Here is a 12,030-nt window from a genome sequence, read left to right as displayed (position 1 = left end):
CAATTTAAAAGCAATGCTACCAAATATGAATTGAGTGAATGTAAACTTCTGACCCACAGGAAATGTGATGAAAGAAATAAAAGCTGAAATAAATAATTATCTCTACTTTTTATTCTGACATTTCACATTCTTAAAATAAAGTGGTGATCCTAACTGACCTAAGACGGGGATTGTTTACTAGGATTAAATGTCAGGAATTGTGAAAAACCGAGTTGAAATGTTTTTGGTTCAGGTGTATGTAAACCTCTGACTTCAACTGCATTTACACATGTTAAGTTTGCTGAAAATAACCACAGTTGACAGTGAAAAGTGAAAAAGAGATACCATTGAATATGTGCTACATTACCCAAAGGCCCTTTGCACATGGTGTTAGGCTTGCATTTGAGTGTCAATCATTTTAGTCCAATGATATGATCAAAAATCCTCCAAGAGCCTTGGTCTGTGAGATGACCAAGAACCCAATGGTCACTGTGACAGAGCTCCAGAGTTCCTCCGTGGTGATGGGAGAACCTTCCAGAAGGACAACAATCTCTGCAGAACTCTACTAATCAGGCCTATATGGTGGAGTGGCCAGATGGAAGCCATTCTTCAGTAAAAGGCGTATAAGACAGCCTGGTTGGAGTTTGCCAAAAGGCTCCTAAAGGACTCTCAGAACATGAGAAACAAGATTGGTGAAGGTAACTCGGAGTGGACTCATAATGATTTATTGTTTCTCTTATATCCAGAGGGAGCGGGCGCTCCAGTTTGCGATGGGGACAAGAATTGTGACTAGGATTGCTCTCCGGAACAGGGCGGCATTGAAAGGAGTGATACTGGGATTAGGTTTAAGTGTTGAGGAGGAGCAGTTGAAATGGAAGAGTCCAGGTGTCTGTGATGCCCACCATTAGTTGAGAGAAGGGTCCTGTGTAGAGTGTTGGGAAACAGAGAATACATTGTCTGTGATGTAGAGTTGTGATGAGTGTCTCTGCCAGATAAGGTGAAGGTAGGAAGTGTCAGTTATCCCATGAGCACTTTTGTTCCGTAAATACTACAGTGTTTTAGGTGTCAGGTTAATGGGCCTGTTGCAGCAAAATGTAGGCATGAGATGCCCTAGATGTCAGAAGTGTGCAGGAGGGCATGAGATGCCCTAGATGTCAGAAGTGTGCAGGAGGGCATGAGATGCCCTAGATGTGAGAAGTGTGCAGGAGGGCATGAGATGCCCTAGATGTGAGAAGTGTGCAGGAGGGTATGAGATGCCCTAGATGTGAGAAGTGTGCAGGATGGCATGAGATGAAGGAATGTGTTATAGTTCACAAAGTGTAGTATGTCGAAGCAGTGAAGAGTGGTAGAGGAAGATGGGAACAGGGCGAGGGATCTTGAGAGGAGGCAGAGACCAAGAGAGAGTGATGGGAATAATATGTGCTTCTGCAAGGTAGTATTAGTATTAGTATTTATAGCCATGTTTGTCAATTGTACTGCAGAAATGGATAGAAAGTCCCATAAAATAGAGATTGTGGGATTGCGAGGATTTACTGCAGAGGATGTTTAGTGGTCTGGTGCAGGACTAGATAGGGTTAAATAGTGGAATGGGGTGGTGGGTTTTTATTGTGGAAAATCACCACAAAGGGACTTAGTCAAACTTAAATGAATCATTCTTTATTATCAGCAATCTGGAGAGGTTCCAACAAACCTAATGTTTGCAGCTAAAAATTGGATGCGATCCTCCAACCAAATCCCAGAGAAGGACTCAAATACTGGACCCGAAAGGAAAATGTGAAAAAGGAGCAAACTTTATCTCTATTATTGATGTTTGATGAAGAGTATCTAAAGCTGGGATATATAAGAAACCCCATAAGAGAGTTGGTGTAAAACTCAATGCAAGGAGGTGGTGAAGAGAGAGAAGATATGATGGTGGATGAAACGGAACCAGTTGAAAATGTTGTACCTCAATCAAGTGATCTGGTGGACATTTCTTTTGCATTTATATATACGACCAACCAAATCCCAAAGAAGAACGATGTGAATGCACTTTGACCCCGAATGGAGAATGTAAAAAAGGAGCGTTATTTATCTCTATTATTGATGTTTGATGAAGAGTATCTACCACCCTATGTAAAGCTGGGATATATAAGATATAAGATATATAAGAGAGTTGGTGTAAAACCTGATGCACGTAAGACATGTTAAGGGTTTGGCCACATGTCAAGTGTTTGCAGACAGACATGTTGTATTGAAGTGTATGTGAATGTAAAATGTTGCAACTGTGGAGGGGGTCATGTTCCTGAATTCCCAGAATGCCCTGTTAGGGTGAATGTGCAACATCTCCTGTGTGGAGGTGGTGAAGAGAGTTATAGGGGCAGAGGCCACAGTTCTATAGAAGATATGGAGGTGGATGCACCTCAACCAGTTGTAAATGTCGTACGTCAATCAAGTGATCTGGATACACTTATTGTGAAGAACGTGGATATTTTAGTATTTATAGCCTCAGTTATTAATTGTACTGTACAAGACGTCCAAGAAGCTGGACATCATCATGTCTGCAGCTGAGAAGTTTCTGTGCCTCCAAGACTACAAGGACTAATGTCACCAGATAATGTTCTGCTCTTATAGGATCCTTCTCAGCCTGTGTAGGAACCTGGTTAGAACAGAATAGCAGGCTGATTGTATTTAAATGCTGTTATTGATAGTTTGTATGGTTTTTACAAAAAAAATACTGTTTACACTGAACAAACAAACTCAATAATGTAAAGTGTTGGTCCCATGTTTCATGAGGTGAAATAAAAGATCCCAGAAATGTTCCCGACAGACAAACTTATTTCTCACAAATGTTGTGCACAAATTTGTTTACATCCCTGTTAGTGAGCATTTCTCCTTTGCTAAGATAATCCATCCACCTGACAGGTGAGACATCAAGAAGCTGATTAAATAGCATGATCATCATTACACAGGTGCACCTTGTGCTGGGGACAAGAGTAGCTGAGTAGGTACCTTGGCAGCAGCTAATGGGGATCCCTGATTGTGAACAGAGTGCCCCATGGTGGGGTTATGGTATGGGCAGGCATAAGCTACAGACAACAAACACAACTGCATTTTATCAATGGCAATTTGAATGCACAGAGAAACCATGATAAGATCCTGAGGCCCATTGTCCTGCCATTCATCCGCCGCCATCACCTCATGTTTCAGCATGACAATGCGCAGCCCCATGTCGCAAGACTCTGTACACAATTGAAAATGGCCCAATTCCATGGCCTGCATACTCAGCAGACATATCACCCTTTGAGCATGTTTGGGATTGACGTGTACCACAGCTTGTTCCAGTTCCCTCCTATATATCCAGGAATTTCGCACAGCCATTGAAGAGCAGTGGGTCAACATTCCACAGGCCACAATCAACAGCCTGTATAACTCTATATAAAGGAGATGTGTCCTCTAGGAGGCAGCAGCAGCTACCCACTTCTCCAGTGCTTCATTAGTAAATTGGGAGGTGCCGGAACCAAAAGTGAACCCAAGAGGGGGGGGACCTGGGGGTCTCTGAGGTATCAGAATACATTTTAAATAAAATACCTTTATAATAAACTGCATTATCGTGACTTTTGCGTACCTGCATATTATATTTATTTTATTTTTAATCTTTATTTAACGCGGCAGTCAGTTAAGAACTTATTTACAATTACGGCCTAACCGTACCAAACCCGGACGATGCTGGGACAATTGTGCGCCGCCCTATGGGACTCCCAATTCATTTCTTTCTGAACAGACTGTAGAGTGCTGCAACACCTCAACACACTTCCCACAGCTATAAATAAATGAAAAGTGCAATGCTGGAGAGATGAGTTGCTGGATCATGTCTATAACAACACAGAGACGGAGAGAGATCATAGAAAGTGAATCTCATTTTAGTTCTGTGAGAGATACAGGTCTGCTTCTCTGTCACCACCGTAATGGCCACGCCTTGGTCTAAGTAGGCTACAATGTTGCACAAACCGTAAACCTGGTTCAGCCCAACATTAATACATTCTTAGAACATCAGGTTTTCACTTTATGTATTTTAGGGGCATGACAATTACAGACGAATCCAAATGGAATTAGGATTTTTATATTGCAAACAGTAGAAATTATTTTTCATGCCAGAAGAGGTAGGCTACCTGATGAGAGGTGCCGGAGGATCTGGCTCAAATTAAGCACCGCCCTTCTCATATAATGGGGTAGGGCCATCCCTTGGATCCCTGAATGCACCGACGATTGCGCCAAGATTTTTTTATAACTTAAACCAAGATAGATTACAACTAGTCGTTTCTGATGGGGAACAGATGAGTCATACTGGGCAGTGCCAAGCACGAGCTACCGAGATCCTATTGGTGCTTATTTCCGCGCATTTCTTTATATTTCTGTTAGTCAATGCCGCCTCTGAAGCTCTGAGTGTGCTATAACTCAATTTGCCTTTACATTCCTTCCAAACAAAGACATTTTTAAAAACAGATTTTGAACAGAACTGTATTTAGATCAGATGTTTCATCGATTAGACCATTTGCAGAATGTCGGACAAAATACATCTCGTTCCATCTTCTCCCACTGCCTGTCAGTGGGCTTCCTCTCACTACCATATTTGGTAGTGAGTGGAAAGCGCAAACGGATCCTTCACATTTATACATCTGGTGAAATATCTGTCTCATTGTTCTATCTGTGGCTGCACTGTGGTCGTGGGGGAACAGGAAGTTCGGGGCAGGTACACAACATTCTTCATAATAAATATAAATATTTATCTCCAGAACTGTCATGTTAAGTAGATAACCCTTGTGTCAATTTATATGTATTACTACAGGTATGTAGTAGCAGGTTTAAACTTCCTAATATCAAAACATGTCATACCATGCTAGGTAACAAGGTATTATCACATTTGTTAAAGGTTTCATGTGTTATTTTTGTGTCAAACCAAGTGAAGAACATGATAACTATTTTACAAGCTACATAGCTAGAGTATGTACATAATTTTCTCAAGGTAATTTCATAATCTATTTTAGATTTCTAGGTTAAACTTTGCGTGTTATTGGTTTTGTGTAAAATTCACAAGCTGGGAAAACCACGGCGCCCACTCTGTCTGCGTCAAAGAGAGGCAATTTTATGTAGTCATATTCAGACACATTCAGTTTCTTTGTCTATAAATGTTAATATGATGTGAACGGGAAATACAATTGGTTTTTGATTGAAATAAAACAGTGAAGACAGGAAAATAGTACATAGTGCTGCCTACAACGTACTGCAACCTTGTACTAAATGTATTTTTGAGTCATTTATTAATTTATGTAATCCAAGAAATCTACTATAGATTAAATGTAGTTACATTGTGTAGCGTGTACTTTGTCTAATTTTGAATGAATTCATGCTTTGTTGTCAATGCTTACCTACCTCATCTATTGAAATGAGATGGACAGCAGCTCACTGGAGCTGAGTACCGGCACCTCAATGTTTACTGCTTGAGCTCATGTTCCTCTTCTATAATATTAGCTCAACAGTATTGTGGAGCTCCTGCATCTAAATATAAACAGTACCTGCACCTATTTCAGTCCAAGTTAAGCACTGAATTAGATAATTGAACAAGAAAAAATATAATATATTTTAATAGAGAATAAAGAACGTGCCAGAAATGTCAACACAATAACTTTTTGTCTGTTTCTCAATGTTTCTGCAGGACCACTAGAATTAAGTCTGAGGCCGGTAACATCAACAGTAACGACAAACCCAGTCTGCTTCTCTCCTTCCACACTGAGTCCAAACCCACAGTCACTGGGTCCTGATTGTGACAGTGGAGCCCAGTTTGCACTGCAGGATCCAGAGATGGCATCAGTGAAGCTGGAAGACTGCAGTCAAGCACTGGAGCTGAATGTCATCATTAAAGATGAAGAGGAGGAGAAGATTGGGACATCTGTTTCTCATGGTAAGAGCAGGTTCTATCTAACGATGTTTGTTGTTCATTCCAACTTTTCACTGTGTATGAAAAGTTGCAGTAGAACTGTATCAAATTGAACTGTTTCAATGAGAAGGTAGATGTTATTTCATGCTATTGACACTTGCATGGTTTACACCAGTATTGCCAGCATTTGTTTTATTCACTGGGCTGTCTGGAGTGCTCAGAGAGTAGACTAAAGAAGTGAAGTAGACAAACTGCCAGTGTTTTAAAGTTCTATGAAATTAGTATTTTTTTTAATTTAACTTTCTTAACCTTTATTTAACTAGGCAAGTCAATTAAGAACAAATTATTATTTACATTGACGGCCTACCTCCCGGGCCAAACCCGGACGATGCTGGGTCAATTGATCGCCACCCTATGGGACTCTTAATCACGGCCGGATGTGATACAGCCTGGTTACTAACCCTTGTGATGATGAGGGGAGGATGATATGGCTCATAATTTTCACGACTGTTACCCACTTTTAGAATAGTTTTATTCCCCTTTTGTATTGTGCAGCCTTCTGATATGAATACATAAGTCACCCGGTACAGACAGAAGAGGACTGGCCACCCCTTTGGGCCTGGTGTCTCTCTACGTTTCTTCCTTGGTTCCTGCTTGCTGGGGAGTTTTTCGTGGCCACTTTGCTTCTACATCTGCATTGCTTGCTCTTTGGGGATTGAGGCTGGGTTACTGTAAAGTTCTGTAAACTTCTGATGTAATAAGGGCTACATAAAATACATGTGATTGACATGAATATCACATCAACTGACTGGTTCTTCTGATGTTGTTCATACAGGAGACCATGTTGAGACATTCTCTACATCCAGAGAGCAACAGCAGGAAGATCACAGAGTGAAGAGGTCTCACCACTGCCCACATTGTGAGAAGATTTTCCCATTTCTATCAAAGCTAAAAATACACCTAAAAATACACACTGGAGAGAATCGGTATTCCTATACTGACGGTGGGAAGAATTTTACAACATCCAAGGCTCTGACAGTTCATCAAAGAGTGCACACAAGAGAAGACTTACTCCTGCTCTGACTGTGTAAAATGCTTCACAACATCAACTTGGCTAAAAGTTCATCAGAGAACACACACAGGAGAGAAGCCCTACTCCTGCTCTGATTGTATAAAATGCTTCACAACATCAGCTAAGCTAAAAGTTCACAAGAGAACACACACAGGAGAGAAGCCTTACTTCTGCTCTGCCTGTTCGACGAGTTTCTCTCATATGTGCAACTTAAAAACGACATGAACGTATACACACAGAGAAGATTTACTCCTGCTCTAACTGTGCGGCGAGTTTCTCTCTACTGTGCAAATTAAAACGACATGAATGTATACACACAGGAGAGAAGCCTTACTCCTGCTCGGACTGTGGAAAGAGTTTCTCTCGACTGAGCCACTTAAAAACACATGAACAAAAACATACAGGAGAGAAGCCTTACTCCTGCTCTGACTGTGGAAAGAGTTTCTCTCTACTGGCCCACTTAAAAATTCACCAATACATACATACGGGAGAGAAGCCTTACTCCTGCTCTGACTGTGGAAAGAGTTTCTCTCGACCGGGCCACTTAAAAACACACGAACAAAAACATACAGGAGAGAAGCCTTTCTCCTGTTCTGACTGTGTAAAATGCTTCACAACATCAACTGAGCTAAAGGTTCATCAAAGAACACACACAGGAGAGAAGCCGTACTCCTGCTCTGACTGTGTAAAATGCTTCCCAACATCAACTAGGTTAAAATTTCATCAGAGAACACACACAGGAGAGAAGCCTTTCATCTGCTCTGACTGTGCAGCGAGTTTCTCTTTACTGTGCAACTTAAAGCGACATGAAAGTATACACACAGGGAGAAGCCTTACTCCTGCTCTGACTGTGCAGCGAGTTTCTCTCTACTGTGCAACTTAAAGCGACATGAACGTATACACACAGGAGAGAAGCCTTATCACTGCACTGACTGTGAGAAGAGATTCTACAGATTGGGCCATTTAAAAAGACACCAATGTGTACATAAAGGAGAGAAGCCTCATCAGTTCTCTCAATCCAGCTGAGATTGGACTTCATTCTCATGTCATTAAATAATTGGCAAGGATGAATTGGATCAAATGAAGAAAGCGTAGAACACTCTATTGTAATCCTATAGTTTCTCACTGTTAGAGAACTGTGCAGAGGAAAGGGAGAGTAATATAATGTTAGCCTCTCTTTACTTTACTGATCAGTGTGCACCTTGTCAGTTTTGGTGAGTTTTGTTAGTTTCTACTGTAAAGATATTGAGATTAATTTATGGTTGAATATCCTCTGTGAGGCGTCTCACACTGGATTCTGAAGGTTGACTGGGTGGTACTGCTTCCCTCTGCAGTTTTCTGTGGGAATGAGCTAGTAGACACAACATACTCTGAGTGTACCAAACATTAACGACACCTGCTCTTTTCATGACATAAACTGACCAGGGGAATGATGATCGCTATGATCGTTAATAATGTAGTTTTTGTGTATTTATTATGGATCCCCATTAGCTTTCAGCAAGAAACAAGAAACTGCAGTTGCAATGGGCTAAGGAATGAAAACACTGGAAAGTTGGAAACCTACTGCCTGGTCTGATGAATCCCTGTTCCTGCTGTTTCATGCTGATGGGAGGACTGGGGTATGGAGGAAACCACGAGTACATACATCCAGTGGTGGAAAAAGTACCTAACTGTCAGACTGCGTAAAAGTAATGAAACCTTAATAGAAAATTACTCAAGTGAATGTGATAGTCACCCAATAAAATACTGCTCGAGTAAAAGTATTTGGTTGTAAATATACTTAAGTATCAAAAGTAAAATTATGAATAATTTCAAATTCCTGAAATTAAGCAAACCAGATGGCACATTTCTATTGTTTTTTTATATTACAGATAGCCAGGTGAAGATTCCAACACTCAGACATCATTTACTAACAAAGCATTTGTGTTTAGTGAGTCTTCCAGATCAGAGGCAGTGGGGAGGACCAGGGATGTTCTCTTGATAAGTGTGTGAACTGGACCATTTTCTGTCCTGCTATAATCATAAAAAAATGTAACAAGTACTTTTGGGTGTCAGGGAAAATGTATGGAGTAAAAAGTACATTTTCTTTAGGAATGTAGTGAAGTAAAAGTTGCCAAAAATATAAATAGTGAAGTACAGGTGCCACCAAAAACTGCTAAAGTAGTTATTTAAATAATTTTCACTTAAGAACTTTACACCACTGCCTGCTTCCATACATTCCATCCACTGTATGCATCAGTGTCGTGTGTCAGCATTACAGGCTGGTGGTGTGATGGTTGGGGTGTGTTTTCAGGGCACACATTGGGCCCCCTGATAAAAGATGTGCAACGTTTGAGTTCCACAGGATATCTAAACATCATTGCCAATCAGGTGCCTCCCTTCATGGCAGCAGTTTATCCATCTGCAAATAGATTTCTTCAGCAGGATTATGCCACATGGCTTGTCCAGGAATGGTTCCAAGAACATGACAGTGAATTCAGTTTACTGCAGTGGCCTGCCGAGTCACCAGATCTCAATCCAATTGTTCATCTCTGGGAGGAGATGGAAATAGCTGATGATGATCAGTTTTCAGCATTCATTTTGGTGGATTATTTTATATTACTATATAACTTTTGGTTTAATTATAAACAGGCTATGAATCGACTACTTGTATTTATTAAATTGTCTTTTAATACTAGATCCATTATTTTAGTCATTGATGATGAATGTGTTTGAATAACTGTATTGAAGTTAATTGATCTGTCGGCAGGTAGCCTAGCGGTTAAGAGTGTTGGGCCAGTGTTAAGAGAATTTTGTTCTCAATGTTCATAAACTGAACTTCAATTCAAATACTCTGTCTGTTACCAATGATTTGTGAGGTTCTTATTGAAACAAAACAGACAGAGGCCAGTCTACAATAGTCAGCAAAGTTTATTTACAATAGCTCTGCCTATCATTTCATGTACATTGGTTTATATACCTCTCATTTCATCATAAATGTCCCTCCTCCTCTCAGACAATGACAATGCTGTTTTACAAGTCTTCTCCTATGCATACAAGGCTTATCATATGCTACACAGTCTACTGCAAGCCCAACGGTTTCTCCCCTCCCTTTTTATTTTACTAGGCAAGTCAGTTAAGAACAAATTCTTATTTTCAATGACGGCCTAGGAACAGTGGGTTAACTGCCTGTTCAGGGGCAGAACGACAGAATTGTACCTTGTCAGCTCGGGGATTCGAACTTGCAACCTTTCGGTTACTAGTCCAACGCTCTAACCACTAGGCTACCCTGCCGCCCCCTGGGTGGGAAACAGACATCTTTCCTGCTGTTAGTTTCACAGTGGTCACAAGTTGTCTGTTAACACTTCCTCTTTGCCTACGTACAAACATTCTTCATCAGACAGGACTGTAACGACCAGAATTCTACCCTATCATTACTTTTAAATGTAAACATCATTTAGTCATTATACGTAAAATTCCTAACAGCCAGTAACTGAAAGGTTGCTGGTTTGAATCCCGAGCCAACTAGGTGAAAAATGTCATTGTGCCCTTGAGCAAGGCAATTAACTCTTATTTGTCCTGTAAGTCGCTCTTATCCAGAGATCTGCTAAATGACACAAATGTAATGAAACATTTGTTTTACATGAATTTATGCTGGGCAACCTCCTCTTCTCTTGTGTATAATTAAATGAAATAAACTGTTTGAAGTGAATTTCTGTATATACAATACACAACATTACTGCTTTGTTGACCGTGTCCCTCTGGCCAGGGTCATCGTAAGCTAGATTTTGCAGCTGCTGTTGTTAGCAGACTATAGTTTCCATGCAATACAGCATGTCAGATCACTAATGATTAGATGTACAGGCTGCTACATTTTTGCTTGTGTCCCTTAATTTTTCCTTGTGGTAAAAATGATGTGGGTAAAACAAAGTGTGAATTTAAAGTGTGAATCTCGGAGCGTCGTAGCACCATTAGGTGCAGGAAATCCACGTATCCAGTTGCGGCCCACTTTTTGGAAGCGAACCACTCGATTTCGTCCCTACGTTATATCGACATCGAACATGTCACCCTCCCTATGAGAGGAGGTGACCTCGACAATTTATTAAAACGAGAGGCTACCTGGATCTTTCATTTAAAGACCGTTGCTCCCTTCGGTCTCAACGTAGACTTTGATCTGAAGTCATTCTTGTGATTGATGTGATGTTGCTATTCATTGTAAATGTTTGTTGGCCTATGTAGGAAAATTGTATCTATGATCGTATGCTCTCATTCATGTTTTTGGTATGTTATTTTTATCTGAGAATTAACCAATGATATCAGGGCACCCGGCCATGATTACAGACATCTGTGTGTCCTTTAACACTATATAAACTAGTGACCCACAGTTTTTGTCATTATACCCTGATGAAGTCCGCTTGTCTGTCGAAACGTTGGATATTAGGTTATTAAATTATTGCGTCTGATCTTCTCAAGTGTGGGTCTCTCCTTTCCTTTTTCAAGTGTTCTACTCCGCTGCCAGGGTGTTCTACTCCTCAACTCAACAGGTGTTCTACTCCGCTAGCCAGCACCTCAACTCAACAGGTGTTCTACTCCGCTAGCCAGCACCTCAACTCAACAGGTGTTCTACTCCGCTAGCCAGCACCTCAACTCAACAGGTGTTCTACTCCGCTAGCCAGCACCTCAACTCAACAGGTGTTCTACTCCGCTAGCCAGCACCTCAACTCAACAGGTGTTCTACTCCGCTAGCCAGCACCTCAGCCAGCACCTCAACTCAACAGGTGTTCTACTCCATAGCCAGTACCTCAACTCAACAGGTGTTCAGCACCTCAACTCAACAGGTGTTCTACTCCGCTAGCCAGAACCTCAACACAACAGGTGTTCTACTCCGCTAGCCAGCACCTCAACTCAACAGGTGTTCTACTCCGCTAGCCAGCACCTCAACTCAACAGGTGTTCTACTCCAGCACCTCAACTCAACAGCCAGAACCTCAACTCAACAGGTGTTCTAGCTCCTCAACAGGTGTTCTAGCCAGCACCTCAACTCAACAGGTGTTCTAGCCAGCACCTCAACTCAACAGGTGTTCTAC

The 12,030-nt window shown here is 41.2% G+C and overlaps 1 protein-coding gene and 1 pseudogene across 1 annotated transcript in view; both read left to right on the top strand.

The window, feature by feature from the left end:
* Positions 1 to 11,412, top strand: part of LOC135531111 (zinc finger protein 883-like) — a 50,125-nt gene extending 38,713 nt beyond the window's left edge. The window contains exons 5-7 of the mRNA XM_064959229.1: positions 5,672 to 5,917; positions 6,729 to 6,812; positions 8,457 to 11,412. Coding sequence (XP_064815301.1) covers positions 5,672 to 5,917; positions 6,729 to 6,812; positions 8,457 to 8,497 — 371 coding nt within the window. The 3' untranslated portion in view covers positions 8,498 to 11,412. The remainder of the gene's footprint in view (positions 1 to 5,671; positions 5,918 to 6,728; positions 6,813 to 8,456) is intronic.
* LOC135531110 (gastrula zinc finger protein XlCGF17.1-like) lies at positions 6,930 to 11,412 on the top strand (annotated as a pseudogene).
* Positions 11,413 to 12,030: the final 618 nt, after the last annotated feature.

The sequence above is a fragment of the Oncorhynchus masou genome, unplaced genomic scaffold (assembly GCF_036934945.1).
Source record: "Oncorhynchus masou masou isolate Uvic2021 unplaced genomic scaffold, UVic_Omas_1.1 unplaced_scaffold_1517, whole genome shotgun sequence".
In the NCBI taxonomy this organism is placed as follows: Eukaryota; Metazoa; Chordata; class Actinopteri; order Salmoniformes; family Salmonidae; genus Oncorhynchus; species Oncorhynchus masou.
The sequence above is the reverse complement of the archived record's forward strand: the minus strand, read 5'-3'. Positions and strand labels throughout refer to the sequence as shown.